Raw genomic sequence first — 21,379 nt, forward strand, 5'->3', positions numbered from 1 at the left:
AACTATTGTGCGGTACTAAGAAAAGTTATTAAAAAGTCCAGAAGCATGTGTATCATGTCTGAGATCAGTAACTCTGATAATAAAATTAAAGCAATTTGGAATATTATTGAAAGGGAAACAGGGCAACCAAGAGCACAGGAAGACTTTAGTGCAATAAAATTGAATGACAAGTGCACTAACAAACAATCAGAAATTGAAAATATTTTGAATAATCATTTTTTAAATGTTGTGGAGAAAATAGGATCTAGATCTTCACTAGAAGAGGCAAGGCTATTAATAGAAGAGGCCATACCTGCACAGTTTGAAACAGCTGTAATTCCACCAACCTCTCCCTCTGAAATCAGTAAAATAATAAACTCACTGAAAAGTAAAAGCTCTTACGGAATTGATGGCATTTCCAGCAAAGTACTTAAAGCTTGTTCCCCACAGATAAGTAGAATTCTCAGCCACGTATGTAATAGCTCTTTGGAGCAGGGTGTTTTCCCTGATAGACTGAAATATGCCATTGTAAAACCATTGCATAAAAAGGGGGATATGTCGGATGTCAACAACTACCGCCCAATCTCTCTTCTGACAGCTCTATCAAAAATTTTTGAGAAAGTAATGTATTCAAGAGTAGCCTCCCATATTTGTAAAAATAAAGTACTAACAAAATGTCAGTTTGGTTTTCAGAAAGGCTTTTCAACAGAAAATGCTATATATGCTTTCACTGATCAAATATTAAATGCTCTGAATAACCGGACATCACCCATTGGTATTTTTTGTGATCTCTCAAAGGCCTTTGATTGTGTAAATCATGGAATTCTTTTAGATAAGCTAAATCATTATGGTTTGAGTGGGGCAGTGCACAAATGGTTTAATTCATACTTAACTGGAAGAATGCAGAAAGTTGAAATAAGTGGTTCATGTAATGTTAAAACAGCTGATTCCTCAAACTGGGGTGCTATCAAGCACGGGGTCCCACAGGGTTCGGTCTTAGGTCCTTTACTGTTCTTGATATACATTAATGACTTACCATTCCACATTGATGAAGATGCAAAGTTAGTTCTTTTTGCTGATGATACAAGTATAGTAATAACATCCAAAAACCAAGAACTAAGTGATGTAATTGTAAATGATGTTTTTCACAAAATTATTAAGTGGTTCTCAGCAAACGGACTCTCTTTAAATTTTGATAAAACACAGTATATACAGTTCCGTACAGTAAATGGCAAAACTCCAGTAATAAATATAGAATTTGAACAGAAGTCTGTAGCTAAGGTAGAATTTTCAAAATTTTTAGGTGTGTCCATTGATGAGAGGTTAAACTGGAAGCAACACATTGATGGTCTGCTGAAACGTCTGAGTTCAGCTACGTATGCTATTAGGGTTATTGCAAATTTTGGTGATAAGAATCTCAGTAAATTAGCTTACTATGCCTACTTTCATTCACTGCTTTCGTATGGCATCATATTCTGGGGTAATTCATCGTTGAGTAGAAAAGTATTCATTGCACAAAAACGTGTAATCAGAATAATTGCTGGAGCCCACCCACGGTCATCCTGCAGACATCTATTTAAGGATCTAGGGATCCTCACAGTAACCTCACAGTATATATATTCCCTTATGAAATTTGTTGATAATAATCCAACCCAATTCAAAAGTAATAGCAGTGTGCATACCTATAACACCAGGAGAAAGGATGATCTTCACTGTGCAGGGTTAAATCTGACTTTGGCACAGAAAGGGGTAAATTATGCTGCCACAAAAGTCTTTGGGCACCTACCAAACAGCATCAAAAGCCTGACAGATAGCCAACTAACATTTAAAAATAAATTAAAAGAATTTCTAGATGACAACTCCTTCTACTCATTGGCTGAATTTTTAGATATAAAGTAAGTAAAAAAAAAAAAAAAAAAAAAAAAAAAACTTAATCATTAGTGTCATGCAATATTTTGTGTAATGTAATTTCTTGTACAGACATCTTTTATTAACCTGACACGTTCCACATCATTACGAAGTGTCGTATTCATGATCTATGGAACAAGTATTAATCTAATCTAATCTAATCTAAATTAAAATGTCATTTGGAATTTTTACCAAACCAGCATCTGAAATGTAGTAAGTGACGAACTTTCTCCCTTTACACTTTTCGCGGGGCGGGGGCAAAGGGTCAAAGTGAGAAAAAGTTTTGGAAAGGTTTGAATTTATTTTTACAGTTCGTTTGAAGTTAACGGGTGCTACAGTGTCCCCTAGCCAAGAGCAGTATTTGTGGTTCGTTCGTGTGATGAGAGTTTGTTCCATTAAGAGGTACATTTTGCTGTTATAGGAGCAGTGCACTGAGACAGTAGTGGTAGAGACAGCAAAGGTAAAACATGTAGTGTTGTGTTACATGTAAAAACCTGTTACTTTTGGTACTCTGAAAGTACATGGAAGTTACGGAAGAGGAAGATGACTATATATTATTGGGAAGAGTACTCACGAAGTGCAAAGCAGCCTGAAAAATGTTCTTACATCGTGAACAACAAGCAGCATATAACGTTCAGTAACAAAACAGTTGTTCAATTAGGCAGAAGATTGCCAGTTCCCAATGCCTTATAATGCAAGTCTATCGGAAGTTAATGGACTGTCATAGGACAACATGACCACCTTCTTCGGTGTCGGTGCTTTCGCCAGAGATGAGGGATTCACTATATCTGTGATTACGGGCTCAGTACAAATACATTTAGAAATGTATTACATTGGACATAATGAAAGACATTTCATCTTGCATGTTTCATTCATTTTTCTTCTGATATCTGCCCAATTAACTCCTTTTGAATTTAGTTTTTCAACATGTCGGCCATGTTCCACAAAATGTGCTGTTCACATCTCAACTCGACAAGACGCTCATCCTTGGAGGCAGAGAAGCAGTCATTCGAAGTGCACTACTGGCCATTAAAATTGCTACACCATGAAGATGATGTGCTACAGACACGAAGAAGATGCTGTGATATGCAAATGATTAGCTTTTCAGAGCATTCATACAAGATTGGCACCAATGGCGACACCTACAATATGCTGACATGAGGAAAGTTTCCAACCGAAATCTCGTACACAAACAGCAGTTGACGGATATTGCCTGGTGAAACGTTGTTGTGATGCCTCGTGTAAGTAGGAGAAATGCGTACCATCACGTTTCTGACTTTGATAAAGGTCGGATTGTAGCCTATTGCGATTGCGGTGTATTGTATCGTGACATTGCTGCTAGCGTTGGTCGAGATCCAATGGCTGTTAGCAGAATATAGAATCGGTGGGTTCAGGAGGGTAATACGTAACACCGTGCTGGATCCCAACGGCCTCGTATCACTAGCATTCGAGATGATGGGCATCTTATTCGCATGGCTGTAATGGATCGTGCAGCCACGTCTCGATCCCCGAGTCAACAGATGGGGATGTTTGCAAGACGACAACCATCTGCACCAACAGTTACATGACGCTTGCAGCAGCATGGGCCATCAGCTCGGAGACCATGGCTGCAGTTACCCTTAACGCTGCATCACAGACAGGAGCGCCTGCGATGCTGTACTAAACGACGAACCTGGGTGCACGAATAGCAAAACGTAATTTTTTCGGATGAATCCAGGTTCTGTTCACAGCATCATGATGGCCACTTCTGTGTTAGGCGACATCGCAGTGAATGCACATTGGAAGCGTGTATTCATCATCGCTGTACTGGTGTGTCACCTGGCGTGATGGTATGGGGTGCCGTTGGTTACATGTCTCGGTCACCTCTTGTTTGCACTGACGGCCCTTTGAACAGTGGACGTTACAATCCAGATGTGTTAAGACCCTTGGTTCTACCCTTCATTCGATCCCTGCGAAACCCTACATTTCAGCAGGATAATGCACGACTGCATGTTGCAGGTCCTGAACGGGCCTTTCTGTATACAGACTGTAAATGTTAGACTGCTATTCTGGCCAGCACATTCCGCAGATCTCCCACCAATCGAAAACACCTGGTCACTGGTTGCCGAGCAACTGGCTCGTCACAATACGCCAGTCACTATTCTTGAACTGTGGTATCATGCTGAAGCTGTATGGGCATCTGTACCTGTACACACCATCCAAGCTGTTTGACGCAATGCCCAGGCGTATCAAGGCTGTTATTATGGCCAGAGGTGGTTGTTCGGGATACTGATTTCTCAACATCTATGCACCCAAATTGCGTGAAAATGTAATTACATGTCAGTTCTAGTATAATATATTTGTCCAATGAATACCCGTTTATCATCTGCATTTCTTCTTGGTGTAGCAATTTTAATGGTCAGTAGTGTAACTGGTGAATGTTTCAGTAATTAGGTCAGAAGAATTGCCTCCTCTCTTATTGCCTGTAGGCATTAAACGGACAGTGCACCTGTTGCCTAGTAGTTTGCTGCTGCTGCTGCTGCTGCTGCTGCTGCTGTTAGACTTTCCCCAGTCCTCCAATCAAGCAAATTGCTGCGACGTGCAGAACAGATACCTCCCAAAGCAAGCAAGCAAGCAAGCTTGCAATCATTTCCCGCAGATAGAGCCCACAAAGCACTGTGTTGTCTGCATCCTAGGAAAACTGTCTATGTTTGCACTGTGCAAGTGGGGAACGAAGTCTCACCCATTTTTTATGCTGAATTACAGGCTCGTATCACTAATGTCAATTTGCAGTAGGGTTTTGGAACAATTTGAACATAATGAAGTACCACAAAGAAAATGATTTATTGACACAGTCATCACGCATTCAGGAAATATTGTTCTTGCAAAACACAACTAGCTCCTTATACTCATGAAGTAATGAGTGCTATTGGTAGAGGATGTAAAATTGATTCCATATTTTTAAATTTCCAGAAGGCTTTAAACACTGTTCCTCTCAAGCAGTTTTCTAACCAAACTGCATGCCTATGGAATATCGGCTCAGTTGTGCGACTGGATTCGCGATTTCCTGTCAGAAAGATTACAGTTTGTAGTAATAGTCGGAAACTCGTGGAGTAAAACAAGAAGTAAAATCCGGCGTTCTCCAAGGAAGTGTTGGAGGCCCTCCATTGTTCCTGATCTATATTAACAACATAAGAGACAATCTGAGTAGCCGACTTAGATTGATTGCAGATGATGCTGCCATTTATCATCTTGTAAAGTTTTCAGACAACCAAAACAAATTGCATAATGATGTATCTAAGGTACCTGTATGGTGTGAAAAGTGGCAATTGACTGTGGATTAAGAGAAGTGTAAAGCTATTCACATGAGTACTAGAAATTGGCTTAATTTCGATTACGGGATAAGTCACACGAATTTTAAGGTTGTAAATTCAACTAAATATTAAGGGATTACAATTACGAATAACCTAAATTGGAATGATCACAGAGATAATGTTATGGGCAGAGCAAACCAAAGATTCATTGGCAGCAGAACACTTAGAGGGTGCAACAGGTCTACTAGAGTGACTGCTTATATCATGCTTGTCCACCCTATTCTGGAGTACTGCTGTGCAGTGTGGGACCTGCATCAGGTGGGAGTGATAGATGACATGGGCAAAGTGCAAAGAAGGGCAGCTCGTTTTGTATTATTGCGAAATAGGGGGGATTGTGGCACTGACTTGATACGTCAATTTGAGTGGGAATCATTAAAACAAAGGCGTTTTTCATTGCGACGGGATCTTCTCATGAAATTTCAATCACCAGTTTTCTCCTCCGCTTGCGAAAACTTTCTGTTGGCACCCACCTACAAAGGGAAAAATGATCATCACGATAAAATAAGAGAAATCAGGGCTCGCACAGAAAAATTGAAGTGCTCATCTTTCCTGTACACCGTTGGAGAGTGGAACGGTAGAGAGACAGCTTGAAGGTGGTTCATTGAACTCTCTGCGAGGCACTTTATTGTGAATAGCAGAGTAATCACGTAGATGCAGATGTATATGTAGCACGTTGCAGGATTGGCGTGGTCCAGCATATCATTGACGTGAAATACAGCATTATGCAAGGCTAGTTGGTGGTATCTATGAAACACCTGGTAATAGCCACATTCATAGTTTGTATTTATACAGTCAAAGACGACTTTTGGTGAGCTGGCTGATGGATATTGTTGAATCAGTAAATCAAAATGCATTGACTTGAACGCTTTGCGGTAACTATCACTTCAGCTAGCGTAACATATTAATAAATATAAGGGTGAATTAGTGCAAACCTTGAAAGTGCAATAAAAATCAAAAGTTTTCCTATTGATTTGTCAGTTGACAGCCTATTGTTGCATCACAACGGAAAAGGAAGCTGTTTCAGTTCAAAGATGACAATCCCATTGTTGAATTGCACCACATTGGAACAGCAATTGGTGATAAGTTTTCTTTGAATTATGAAGCTGTTAAACTTGTAGAAATTCATAGCAAGATGAAAGCACAGTACGATGATTCATACATTTCCCTGGAGCAAACATTACAGTAGTGCAGATAGCTTCAGGCATAACTTCTGTGTAAGATGCTCTGCACCTGGGTCTAGTGCACCACGAAGTGACGTATGAAAAGATTGCTGCAGTGCAAGAGTTAGTTAAGGAAAATGGTGTATTACTATCGGTGAAATAGCCACTATTTTGGATATATGTGTTAGTCAGCAAATAATATTATCCATGATGCATTACATTTCAGTAACGTGTCCACAAGATAGGTGCCACATCACTTGACCATTGAACTGAGAGATCATTGTGTCCATGCATTTCTGGGTCAGAGGTAATGGATTTGTGGACAGAATTGTTACTGAGATAAAATCTAGGATCTCTATCACCAGTCTGAAACTAAAAGACCGAACAAGGAATAGAGCCAAAGCTCTTAACCCCTGCGGTCCACTAAAATAAATCCACACTCAACTGTTGGTAGAGGAAATCACATTTTCTCTTTTCAGATCCAAAAGTGATAATTTTGGAACATTACATTGAAATGGGAGTAAGAATAACGAGTAATTAAACTCAAATACACTACAGTCACCTCTGTCTTGCATCTTGGAGTAAACAGTGAGGATTTATGAGTATTATGTAGGCTTACTTACACCTAATACAATACAGTTTTCACCTCTTAGAAATACTCAATAGAACTTCAAATGACGTGACATTGAAAGGTGGTGTGCAGCAGTGATCGAAAGAGGAAAGAAAAAAAAGTTTGAAAAAACAACTGTACTGGGTTGCAGCAAACACATACAATTGAGAAGTATGATTATCCTAACATTTTGAGGAACTTATAATTCTTAGTATTTGTAATTAATTAGTTATGATGTAAATAAAATAGAAAGAAACTTCCACATGGGAAAAATATATTAAAAACAAAGATTCCAAGACTTGGAATTTGTTTTTAATATAATTAATTAGTTAGTTTGTTTGAACAATCAGATCAGTTTTGTAGGCCCTTCACAATCCCCAACACATGCTACCCCCCCCCCCCCCCCTTCCCTGTCTCTGTCTCTACTCTCTACGTGTTTGTAATATGGAGGGGAGAGAAAATTACAACATTTCCACAAAGCACAACTTTTTTAATATTGACCAGAGCATGTATTTTTAAGTAAGGAAGATATGTTTGTGTAATGTGTTTCTTTTTCTCTTACAGCTTTTGAGTGACGTTCCTTCAGTGTAACTGATTTCCTCTGTGATAAACGGTAAGAATACAACTTGCTGCAGATTTGAGAATGTAATTTAAAATTTTGAATTGATGTTGTGTCATAAGTATCAGTTGTTATTCAGCATAAGGTGCTTAGTAATGTGGGTTAGTATTTTGTCACATTTAGCAGATATTGGTAGGAAATAACTTCTTGCATGAGAAAATTAGTCGTGAAAGTACAATTTTCTCCTTTTACAAAAAACCTACTCACAATAACATTCTTCTCTGACATGGAAATAACACTGAAATTTTTAATGTTGGAATTATAAGTACATAATTTAAGAGTAAAGGAGACCACTCACAGAACAATAGAAGCACTGAGTTGCTGACAGGCATACACACAAGAGGAATGAAACTTGCTAGCTTTTGGAATAGAGCCTTTGTTGAGCTAGAACACTAAAACGTGTGTGGATCGTATATCCATGAAAACCCAGGTGCAGGACCTGTCCAATCCACCCACCCAGCATTTCCTATTCCAGTCCTATCTCAGGCTTGTCCTTGCCCATCAGAGGCAGGGCCACCTTTGAAAGCAGCCATGTCATATACCAGTTGTGCCACAATCACTGCACAGGTTTTTGATAGTATGGCAGCCAACCAGTTGCCCTCCAAAATAAATGGCCATTACCAAACTGTGACCGAGAATAAAATTGACAACCCAGTGGCACAACATGCTAGATTTCAATGGCTGCTTCACATGAAGGCTAAATGGGTTCTTCACTCCACAACCGGCTTTAATGAACTTTGCAGATGGGAGTTATGCTTGAAACGCATTGTTCACCCCCTTGACTTTCCGGGCCTCAAAATCTTTGTTAACTCACTGTTTTGATACCCTCCACCCAACATTTTCCCCCTTTCTCAGTCCTCTCACCTCTTCCAAAACAGTGCTCCACGTCACTTTCATTGTGTTCTACACCCCACCACCTTCGGTACCCGTGCACCACATGCCTAGCCTGTGAATGTGCCACCCCTCCCTCCCCACATTCCTAGCATGCAAGCCTGCTGCCTTCCTCGGAGCCGCTAACTACCCAACCACCCCCAAACTCTTTTCCTGCCTCCCCCCACTCTTTCCCCTCTACCCACCAAACCAGAACAACCCCCAGTCATATCCCAGTCCACCTGCCAAAATGCAATCCTGGCATAAGTGTGTTCAGCCAGCATGATGAAGGATCGTAAGTGTGGATGGGTGTGCACGCTCTATTTCCAACAAAGGACTTATTCTCAAGGACTCAACACTTCTTCTTTTTGGTGAGAAGTATTCTTTACTCCTAAATTATTTAAATTCTACTGGAATTACGCAATCACACTGAGTTAAGTCCATAGCTTCTGCAGCTTAATGTAAACAGAACTTAGGAAGAGTAGTAATACCAAATTGGTTGATGGGAATGGAGGCCAGACACATGAATACAACAGAAAATTAAAAACTTCTTTAATTAAAGACTTTGAGTTAGTGAACGTCTGTCTGTTTCTATCAGTTTTTCTGTTAAGACTTAAGTCTGTTCCATGCAAGGTTTCAAGAAATCAACTGTGTGTACAGACACATACACTGTAACATCTCTGGACTTACACACTTCAGAATTTGCATGGATTTTCATAATTTTCATTGTTCATAGTGTTAGTGTCGCTAAAGTAATAATGTCTTTGGTAGGATTCCCAGATGCGTTATTTGCTTTTAATTATTTCAGATTTTGATGGCTTATTTTCTTGTTTTATTGTGTGTAAACAGACAGTAACTTGGGGGAGATAACTAGTGATGTCTTTCCTGGTCTCTTAAACAGTAGCATATCCTCACTCCGTATCAGTGCCTGGTAAACTGGAAAGTCGGAGAATAATTCACCACAAAACTACTTATGTATAACTTTTTTAGTGTTTGTAATATTAACTATGCTATTAGCAAACATTTCATGGCATTTGGTATGCATATATTTGTTACTGTTGCCCAGAAACAATCCTGTTATGCCAGAAAGGCAGTAGTATTGCACTACAGAAGCAAATCCATATATACTGGTCATAGATATTCCATCTGTCTTGTGTTCACTGATTAGCTTAATGTTTTCTGCTACTTGATAAAAATAAGTATTCAGTATAGTGACTTGTTCACTAGTTTTTAGTAAAAATTGTCAGAATCTTCATGATGACCTGTGCTTCATGGCATAATTCAAGTAGTATTCCTGTTTTGAGATAAATAAGAATTTTTGCAGCCAAGTTTGCATGTTGAAATATTTTTATGTCCTCAGTGATTGTTTTCAACAGTCTGTAGTCTTCAAATCAACACTATACCACAAGAAAACATTACTATGACGATCTACATAAAAGGACAACTAGTAGAAAAGTAGAAAAACATAGTAACCAAATCACAATATTTTATTACACACCCACTGAAAACATTACTGTGTATGAATCTCGTCGTCATAATGAAAGCATGCTCTATTTACAAAACACAGGCCTATATTGTCTTGTCAAATACATAAGAGAACAGAAAAGTCCATAGCACCATCAATGTGCTGTGCTGTGATGTGCTGTGCTGTGCTGTGGAGTGGAGACAATTTAATCATTTGAGCCATCACAGCTATGGCCCTTCAGGAAAGACTAAGCAAGCCTGCAGCAGAAGCATTTATAGGCAGTTACATGCTTGGACAAATGGTGGTGAGCCATTACATAGATTATTAAATATTCTTAGAAATACAACAATGTACTCACTAGAAACATTGACATACGAATGGTGGGTATACACTGAAGAGCCAGAGAAACTGGTACACCTGTCAAATATCGTGTAGTGCCGCAACCTGACATGACATTGACTTGACTAATGTCTGAACTAGTGCTGGAGGGAATTGACATCATGAATCCTGCAGGGCTGTCCATAAATCAGGAAGAGTATGAGGGGGTGGCGTTCCCTTCCGAACAGCTCTTTGTAGTGCATGAAGATAAGCTCAATAAAATTCATGTCTGGGGAGTTTGGTGGCCAATGGAAGTGTTTAAACTCAGAAGTGTGTTCCTGGAGCCACTCTGTAGGAATTCTGGACGTGTGGGGTGTTGCATTGTCCTGCTCTAGAATTGCCCAAGTCTGTCGGGATATGCACAATGGATATGAATAGATGCTAGTGACCAGTCAGGATGCTTACGTCTGTGTCACCTGTCGATCGTATCCAGACATTTCAGGGGCCCCATATTACTCCGACTGCACACACCACACACCCCACACCATTACAGAGCCTCCACCAGCTTGAACAGTCCCCTTCTGACATCCAGAGTACATGAATTCATGAAGTTGCCTCCATATCCGTACTCGACCATCAGCTTGGTACAATTTGAAATGAGACTCATCTGAACCGGCAACAAGTTTCCACTTGTCAACAGTCCAGTGTCTGCATTGACGGGCCAAGGCGAGGAATAAAGCTTTGTGGCGGGCATTCATCAAGGGTATACAAGTGGGCCTTCAGCTCCGAAAGCCCATATCGATGTTGTTTCATTCAGTGATTTGCATGCACACATTTCTTGATGGCCCAGCATTGAAATCTGCAGCAATTTGCAGAATGGTTGCAGTTCTGTCACATTGAATGATTATCTTCAGTCATCATTGGTCTCATTTTTGCAGGCTTTTTTCTGGCTGCAGTGATGTCAGAGGTTTTATGTTTTACTGGATTCCTGATATTCATGGTACAGTTGTGTAATGGTCTTATGGGAAAATCTCCACTTCATCACTACCTCGGAGATGCTGTGTCCCAATCACTCGTGTGCCTTATGTCACATTCGAACTTCATTGAATCTTGATGCCGGCCGCAGTGGCCGAGCGGGTCTAGGTGCTTCAGTCCGGAACCACGCAGCTGCTATGATCGCAGGTTCAAATCCTGCATGTGTGTGATGTCCGTAGGTTAGTTACATTTAAGTAGTTCTAAGTTTAGGGGACTGATGACCTCAGATGTTAAGTCCCATAGTACTTAGAGCCATTTGAACCATTGAAATCTTGATAACCTGCCATGGTAGCAGCAGTGACTGATCTAACTACTACCCCAGACACTTGCCGTCTTATGAGAGTTGGCGACCACAGTGCTTTATTCTGCCTGTTTACATATATCTGTATTTGAATACGCATGCCTGTACCAGTTTCTTTGGCACTTCAGTGTTGTTGTTGTTGTTGTTGTTGTTGTTGTTGTTGTTGTTGTCTTCAGTCCTGAGACTGGTTTGATGCAGCTCTCCATGCTACTCTATCCTGTGCAAGCTGCTTCATCTCCCAGTACCTACTGCAACCTACATCCTTCTGAATCTGCTTAGTGTACTCATCTCTCGGTCTCCCTCTACGATTTTTACCCTCCACACTGCCCTCCAATGCTAAATTTGTGATCCCTTGATGCCTCAAAACATGTCCTACCAACCGATCCCTTCTTCTAGTCAAGTTGTGCACAAACTTCTCTTCTCCCCAATCCTATTCCATACCTCCTCAGTAGTTACGTGATCTAACCACCTTATCTTCAGCATTCTTCTGTAGCACCACATTTCGAAAGCTTCTATCCTCTTCTTGTCCAAACTATTTATCGTCCATGTTTCACTTCCATACATGGCTACACTCCAAACAAATACTTTCAGAAACTTCCTGGTACATAAATCTATATTCGATGTTAACAAATTTCTCTTCTTCAGAAACGCTTTCCTTGCCATTGCCAGTCTACATTTTATATCCTCTCTACTTCGACCATCATCAGTTATTTTACTTCCTAAATAGCAAAACTCCTTTACTACTTTAAGTGTCTCATTTCCTAATCTAATTCCCTCAGCATCACCCGATTTAATTTGACTACATTCCATTATCCTCGTTTTGCTTTTGTTGATGGTCATCTTATATCCTCCTTTCAAGACACTGTCCATTCCATTCAACTGCTCTTCCAAGTCCTTTGCCGTCTCTGACAGAATTACAATGTCATCGGCGAACCTCAAAGTTTTTACTTCGTCTCCATGAATTTTAATACCTACTCCGAATTTTTCTTTTGTTTCCTTTACTGCTTGCTCAATATACAGATTGAATAACATCGGGGAGAGGCTACAACCCTGTCTCACTCCTTTCCCAACCACTGCTTCCCTTTCATGCCCCTCGACTTTTATGACTGCCATCTGGTTTCTGTACAAATTGTAAATAGCCTTTCGCTCCCTGTATTTTACCCCTGCCACCTTTAGAATTTGAAAGAGTATTCCAGTCAAAATTGTCAAAAGCTTTCTCTAAGTCTACAAATGCTAGAAACGTAGGTTTGCCTTTTCTTAATCTTTCTTCTAAGATAAGTCGTAAGGTCAGTATTGCCTCACGTGTTCCAACATTTTGACGGAATCCAAACTGATCCTCCCCGAGGTCCGCATCTACCAGTTTTTCCATTTGTCTGTAAAGAATTCGCGTTAGTATTTTGCAGCTGTGACTTATTAAACTGATAGTTCGGTAATTTTCACATCTGTCAGCACCTGCTTTCTTTGGGATTGTAATTATTATATTCTTCTTGAAGTCTGAGGGTATTTCGCCTGTCTCATACATCTTGCTCACCAGCTGGTAGAGTTTTGTCATGACTGGCTCTCCCAAGGCTGTCCGTAGTTCTAGTGGAATGTTGTCCACTACCGGGGCCTTGTTTCCAATTAGGTCTGTCAGTGCTCTGTCAAACTCCTCACGAGGTATCATATCTCCCATTTCATTGTCATCTACATCCTTTGCCATTTCCATAATATTGTCCTCAAGTATGTCGCCCTTGTATAGACCCTCTATATACTCCTTCCACCTTTCTGCTTTCCCTTCTTTGCTTAGAACTGGGTTTCCATCTGAGCTGTTGATATTCATACAAGTGGTTCTCTTTTCTTCAGTGTATAACAGAAAAATTATCTATTGGTCTAAGCATAAACAGCCATAAGCATTACATAATATCCCAAGGCAGGATGAAGAATGTCGGTTCACCTGAATCAACAGCACAATTATGTTCTTCCTTGTTTATAGATAAACATGAATTTTCTTGTTGAAGGTAACAGTGCATACACACACAGTTCCTACATTTAGTGTTATCCAGAAGTCATACTGAGGATACTAGCATGCTGCATTTGAAGTGTAATGTCTGCAACAATTGGCTAAGGAGATTCTCATAGGCTGGACTGCCTTAGGGTTACAGGTCCAACATTTGAATGGTCATGGAAAAATAAAATTGACAGTAAAAATTAAAAAAAAAAATGCTCACTGTGAGGTATTAGTATGAAGAACCTATGAGTAGGGTAGTACAGATATGAGAGGGCTCTCATTGTAACATATATAGCCTATCAACAGCTCCACAGATGAACTCTCCTCCACTCCATGGCACTCTGTTGGTGCTGTGCACTTTTTATCTAGGCCTACTGTTCCTTGATTTTTGAGACTTTCTTTATCGATCATGAATTTTCTGTATATGGCATAATTAGGCAAATGTGGTGTGTTTGTTTTATAAATAGTGTGCTCTTGAGTGGTTGAGAGATTCATGCACAAATATTATTTCAAGAAAGTATGTAAAAAATATTGTTACATGGTTATTATGTTACTCCACTTGTATACTGGTTGTACAGTTATGTAGATTTTCAGAGTAATGGTTTTTCTCCTGGTATATTGTGGATCCAAAGATGACAGTAGGGTCTGTTGAAATCGGTCATTGAAGAAATATAAATATTTCAACATGTGATCTTGGGTGCAAAAAGTTTTATCGTCTAACATCACATCATGCCCTGAAAAGTTTGCAATTTCCATAATCCTAGTTTGTGTCTCCCCATCCCCACCTTGCTATTCCTCTTTCCCTGTCACATTTTCTGTATTATACTACAAATGATTCTTTCATTTTTAAAACTGTTTCCAAAGTTGTAAATGTACAAATATGACTTGATGCACGATTAGAAATATAAACTCACAAAGAGTGCCCCTTTGACCACACATCCAAGCTATAGTCTAGTTCCTTATGTACCAACATCCTTTCAGTGGTCATCACGGCAACGCTGATAAGTTTTGTAGTTATCTTGGCGGCGGGTGTGGGGTGTGAAAATATAGTCCTTAATGTACACTCAAAGGAAAAAGTTAAAAGAGAACAGAACCACATCAGCTTCATCCCAACAGCCAACCCAGCCACACAGAAGTTCTTTGTTTAGATAATGGCAAATAGTGATGCTCCAGTGAGCAGCGGTCCTGTCTCATTCGAAGGTCAGACTCTTAGAATTATCAGCAGTCAGTTGTGGACAGAACAACAAAACAGCAACAGCAGCAGCTGCAGCATATCTAGGTAAGAGGTACCTGCCAACCTTCTCACAGAAGAAACACAGCCCATACATCTTTCTCTGTGACATGGCACAGAAAACATTAACCTTCGGCAAAATTTGTTCATGCACAAAATTTTGTGAGGATTTTCAATGCACCACACTCACATTGCAGTGAGTAACATTTTCATTGCTACAGATGTGATCTCTGCATTCTGTGTGAGTGCAGCTTTGTTGTTGCTGTAGAGCTCACCATATGTTGTTAGTTGTTCTGAGACGGCGTTTCGGCCACTACGAAATAGATACCATCCAATTTTAAGAAAACTATTCCTTGAAGAAAATTGATTTTTGCACGTCTTAGTCTATCTCCAGTCAATAAAGGTCTTTAAGTTATTCATTATACAGTGTATAAAATTGAGTAAAACAGTGCATGAAATTTTAGAGTTTGTATTCGTAAAAATGTATTGTGTAAACCTTGTGTATGGTTGATTTTAGCTCATACATTGCTGTGTATGTTAAGGTATCACAATTCTATTTAAAATTGGGAGGAGAATGCTATCTTCTTTTGTTCTTGAGTTATTGGATTTTATATCAATTGAATGGTCGGGTTCGATTTCCGGTGGGGTCAGGGATTTTCACCTGCCTTGAGATGACTGGGTATTTGTGTTGTCCTCATCATTTCATCATTCCTGCAAGTGGAAGATTGCACTGAGAAAGGTTGAAAATTTGTACGGGCGCTGATAACCACGTAGTTGAGCGGCCCGCAGTCCAATCAAATTACAGCACACAAAGGCTTACATTATTTGATAAATACTCGAAAGTTTTTCGTTTGCTGTGATATGGAAGTAATTTGTCTGCAGCAGTGAGGATTCGGCAGAACGGGAAGCGTAAAAACATTGATAACGCTTAAGGGAAAACCGAGGGGCTGCATTTAGACATGTCTTCAGTGCATGTCCTGTGTGAGAGCATGGCGAGTTGACTCGTCCACAGCAATCAAAGGATTAACCTTTTCAGATAAATGGAAAGTTGCTTCATTGATAGGTGGAAGGTTGCTTCATTGCTGAATATCAGCTTGGAGGCAAAATGTTCATCCTCTGAATGCTTTCAGCATTGTGATGCAAAATTGATTTCAGTGGCCATAATCTTCCAGTAGTAATTTCTGCAGTAGCTACAGACAGTATGATTTGAAATATAACAGCCATCACAGGGTCTTCTGCTCAGTTTGCTATGGTATTCAATGTTAATGGCAGTCCACAGAATTTTTGAACTGTTTACAAAACTTGCCCTCACCTTGTTGAAAGTTCCATATGGCGTCCTTGGTCAACAAGTACTTCGCTGTTTACAAAGGCCCAAGTGTCCCTAAATTGTCGATACCAAAGTACAGTGCTCTGTTTACATGGCAGCTTTTTCCATAATTCCTTCTGAATGCATGCTGCATTGTTATCACAAATATATTGCATATTCCAACACAAAAAATTTGTTCCTTGCTTTATAATCCTTCTGTCAAGGCACTGCAATCTTTTAACACCAATGGTGGGCACAATGCAAACCCTAGGACTGTATGTTTCTATTCATGCATCAATGTTGTTTGTACGTGTAACACTTTGGTAAATACAATCCTTTGAAATTGAGTGAATCATTTATAGGAACCCTGTATTTTAGCATTAGTTTTCCCGTTAATTCGAATAGTCACCATTATCACCTCCTGTGACTGTCAAAATAGCTTGTCAAAAAGCTTTCGTAGTTATGCAGTCTAGTAAGAGTGGTACAATCTTGAATCATCTTTTATATGAAATGGTACTGACTATCACTTTCAAAAGGCATGTTATTTACGTTGGAAGGGAGTATTGGAGATAATAGAGGGATGAGACACATACTTTGTGTGTTTATTTTTTCACTGTTTCATCAGACACCTTACATTCTGTGTAATTTTCTTCTTTAACAGTAAGCATCTTTACACGTTGGTATTATTATTATTATTATTATTATTATTATTATTATTATTATTTGCCTGCAGGAAATTCTGCTGTAACATGGTGGACAGCAGAAATTGTTTGCACCGTCGGTGTTACCACGAGCATCAGAAGGAATACCTTAGTGGCAGTGTGTTGCTGAGGTGGTGTGCTGTAATGGTCTGCTGCATGTGTACTCTTTGTGAGGAATAACTTCAGGTTGCAAGATGTACTCATGCATACACTAAAGGCTTTATTAAATTTTGTAAAATATGGATTACGGACTTGCTGGCAAACTGTTGCGCAGTGAACTAAAAAATGGACAAGCCACCAGTTCATCAAGTGAATATGTATTGTGCAGCATGCCTTCTGTGGATTGGTGGTACTGAAACTATTCTTAGCTGCATCACGCTAGTGAAAACTTTCCATAAATTGTAATTCATTGTAATATGGGAAAAAGTTTTATTTATTACAAACAGACCTAACATGTGCACTATTTGATTAAGGAAACTGTTCAGCTAGTGAGCTGTGGTGACCTCAATGCTCGATATTTTTTTCCTAAGAAAAATATGCAATTCATACGAACATCTTTGAGTGGAAATTGTGCAGAAAGTATTATTTATAGGTAGGTGCACATTTATTGCAAGTGACAATGTAGTGCTTTCGTTAAATTGTATATTGTACTTTAATCATGCCTTTAGACCGCAAGAGCAGGACAGTGTCTGTTAACAGGCTTTGAAGGCTCTGTTGTTTTATAGGCCTAAAACACTGCTATGCAGTGTTAGAAGACTAGCTGTGTTGTATATCTGTAAACTAGTGCTTGATATTGTATTATATTAAATTGCATTCCACATGCAAATTGTTGTTGTTTTTTGTGTGAGTCATCTGCAGTTTTTGACATAGGAAAATAAAAAGTTTTTACAAATGTTTTGATGTGGAATAGTTAAATAGAAAATGTTTCCTTCACCTTCGATTTGTAACATCAGTGTAGTTCTACATGAATTGTCCTCTGCTGTTTCATGCCACTTTTTTACATAAAAAAATGACTTTGCATAGAACTCTAGATAGATTTTGCAGAAATTTTTTGCAAATTTTCAATTTTTGAGGATGGTGCATTTGCAGAAAGGCTAGAACAAATTGCCACTAGGAGTAGGTCCTCAGTAAGAGACTGCACCTGATGTAATGTTATCATCAGCTTGTATTGTCTTGTTTTATTTTTTTATAAGATCTGTCTTGCCAAGGGTGCATATTATATGCTTTGGAGCTGCTGTCATAGGCTGAAGCATTACAGGTGTGAAAAATGGTAACTTTTTAAGGAGGTGTAATTACCCATCTTTGTAATATAGCTGTATATTTCATTTCATTCTACCTTGTTCCTGTATTTTAAAATTAGACTGAAACTTAATTTTTGTGTGATAATTTTTTTACTTTGCTCTTTATCTACATATTTGTTGAGGTTCTCCCTTTTTATTGAGCTCTGTTATATAGTATATTTATGGTATCATGTTAGAATTTGACAATTTAATACAGAAAGGCTGCTATGTCACATTCTGCAGAGACATGAAATTTAACTGCTGGATGCCTGTGATAAAGTGGATGAATTTTGTTATTAATAAATCTGTAACAGCTTCTCTGCATTGTTTGACGCAGTCTTTTTAAGGCACAAGAATTTCATTGTTCTTACGTTATTGTGTTGATAATGGCATGATCTCACGAGATGCTATCTAGATTGATGTAAAGCTGAATTTTTGGTTTGGATATTTGATTCAAACATCTTCAGTGAGAGACTGTATCTATTAGATATGGCTAAATGCACTTCAGTTTGTATGTATAGCTTAATTATATTTGCTTTTCCTGTAATAGGATTGCATTGTAGTGACTGAGCTGCCTTCATTCTAAGGAGGTCAAGGATCTTGTAAAGATAAGAACCTAGGCTTGCGTGGTGTTACATAGCAATATTTCAGAGCACACAATTTAATGTTGTTTTACATTTTGTACTATTTTATTGCTTCTGTTGAGTTTTGACTGTGAAAATTGAATGAAATTGAGAATTCAGCCTGAAAACGGTCCAGATATGTACATGTGTGTCATGGTGTGCATTAAATTTTTTAATGACAACATATAAATAATGCAAATAATTATTGAGAGAATTTCAGCCAAATAGTTCCTCATGCATGTGTCAGAGTAAAGTGAAGATCTTACAATAGACTTCGCATACATTGGGATCTCTCTCTCTCTCTCTCTCTCTCTCTCTCTCTCTCTCTCTCTCTCTCTCTCTCTCTCTCTCTCTGGATTGTTACAAATATAAACTTGCCATTATTTGTGAAATAAGTTTGACATTAGCAGTGTGATTAAAGTATTTGAAAGTTGGGTTTGGTAACATGTTGACGTCCAATATTATATCTGAAAGCTTAGCTTTTCTTGTAGCTATACTCCATGTGTGTTAATTTATACCATTAACGTTTCCTATTTGTCTCGTTGCACTACTTAACAAAGACTTAGTCAACCAATAGCAACATCATATGTCCTGAATACTGCTGCATTTGGATTGTGAGATCACGTGAAATGAGCTATCACTGGCTGATAAAAGCACATCTCTATCTCGGTTTCAGTGCTTCAGAAGCTAGTGTGCTGTATTGGCTAATTCGTTTTAATACTTTCGTAATAAGAAAATCGGCAGTATAAATGTTGCCATGTATCACAGATCATGCTGGGTTTCATTTCCTGAAGTGCCAGGAAGTCCTAAGCCAGTGTAGAAAGTCTTAGCCATTCAAAGGATTGCCAAGTTAACATGGAAAAATGTATTTCCACCCCAGAAAAAGTTTAAGATTAATCCAGGAAATGTTTTTTCTTATCTGCTATACATTGTACTGAAACCTACATGCATTTGCCCATTTGAACTTGCCTGCTGTATTCAGTCCTAGGTCTCCTCTACAATCCTACCCCCCCCCCCCCCCCCCTTTTTTCAAAAACTTTCCTCCATAATCAAACTGATTATTCTTGGAACCCCCCCCCCCCCCTCCCCCCTCTGCGGTGACAAAACATGGATATACAGGTATGATGTCAAAACTGAAGCCCAACAGTCCCAACCGAAACTGCCTGAAGAGCCAAGACTTAAACAAAAAAGTTTTACCACGTGAAGTTTCTTCAATGCTCCTGCTTACATCTCAGTGTTTGTCCTTGATTTTTAGCAAAAAACAAAACCGTTAAGTTGCCTCAGCCACTGCATGCATAGGATGTGTCTCCCTGCGTCTTCTTTCTATTCCTGAGGCTGAAGAGAACTGTGAAAGAACGTCGTTTTGCCACCATTGATGAGAGAAAAATAGAATTGCTAAATGCCATAATGAAGTGAGTTTCAGAAGTGCTTCTGAGATTGGAAAAAGTTCTGGCACATAGTATTATATGTGAGGGGGATTAATTTGAAGGGGACAAAGTTGGTGTTGATGAATAGAGATGCTGTAAGAAAAATCTGAATTCTTGTTACTTTTTGATCACACCTTGTGTATCAACTAACACTGCTCGTGTGGAAGTTTTAACTGAAAGCAATGCTTCAGAGATTTCAGTTTTTATACATTTTGATGATTTTCAGTGTATATTTTGTTCTATCAGTGTTTCCTTTAAAAATTCCGGTACAAAATTTTATTATCCTTGTAAACGAATGAAAACTTAAGTTGCACTTTCTTCAGATGCCAGTGAACGTCATATTGTGAGCCAGTGTGTAATTTTATTCATATTTTGAACTGATGTATATTTCCTACCTACACGAGAAGAATTTGACATGTTGTGGTTAAAGTTTATTTATAAGTTTCTCTCTCTCTCTCTCTCTCTCTCTCTCTCTCTCTCTCTCTCTCTCTGGACCATTCTTAGTCACATCACTGTGCCTGATTGTGTTACACTTCAGTTAGGTGATCCAAGACATGCTGGTGAAATTGAAAATTACACCCGCTGAAATATTTGTTGAGCTGAGGTGTATTTTTTTTTTTACACTGCCTGACAAAAAAAGTGAAATACCAGATGGGAAGGTGGAAACAAAGTGGAAACTTCATGGTTTGAGAGGGTATGAGATGGTAGATCAGTGATTAGAGAATAGTTAGATTTACAAAGAACTTGACAGTATTAGGCCACTTATTTATGGCCCACAACTGTTGTTACTGGTCCTTGATATACTGGCTCTGGATTGGAGTTTATATACAGACTGGTCCCAATCATTTTCTATCTGGGACATATCTGGAGAAATTGTGGGCCTCGGGAGGACCTCAACTTCATGCACACAGTTCATGGAGAGATGTGCCATGTGTGGATGAGTTGGTGGTCTGTTGAAAAATGGCACCATGATTGTATTTTGTGAGAGATAATACAGGATGTAGGATGACCATGATCTACTGCTGTGCCATCAAGAATTCCTTCAGTCCAGTCACTACCAGCTGTGACCTGAAGTCATACCCAATTGCTCTCCACACCATGATGCCAGGAATAACACTGCTGTACCTCTCAAACAGGTTGATGCAACACTTGCCAAAATGGTCATCCAGGGTAGTGCAGAACTGAGACATCACTGAACACAGCGTG

The 21,379-nt window shown here is 39.1% G+C and overlaps 1 protein-coding gene across 6 annotated transcripts in view; it reads left to right on the forward strand.

Annotated features, from left to right (window-relative positions):
* LOC126277300 (beta-TrCP) overlaps positions 1 to 19,190 on the forward strand; it is a 113,221-nt gene extending 94,031 nt beyond the window's left edge. For all 6 annotated transcript variants that reach the window (XM_049977348.1, XM_049977347.1, XM_049977349.1 and 3 more), the window contains exons 11-12: positions 7,575 to 7,623; positions 16,876 to 19,190. In XM_049977348.1, coding sequence (XP_049833305.1) covers positions 7,575 to 7,581 — 7 coding nt within the window. In that variant the 3' untranslated portion in view covers positions 7,582 to 7,623; positions 16,876 to 19,190. The remainder of the gene's footprint in view (positions 1 to 7,574; positions 7,624 to 16,875) is intronic.
* Positions 19,191 to 21,379: the final 2,189 nt, after the last annotated feature.

This window comes from Schistocerca gregaria, chromosome 1, assembly GCF_023897955.1.
Source record: "Schistocerca gregaria isolate iqSchGreg1 chromosome 1, iqSchGreg1.2, whole genome shotgun sequence".
In the NCBI taxonomy this organism is placed as follows: domain Eukaryota; kingdom Metazoa; phylum Arthropoda; class Insecta; order Orthoptera; family Acrididae; genus Schistocerca; species Schistocerca gregaria.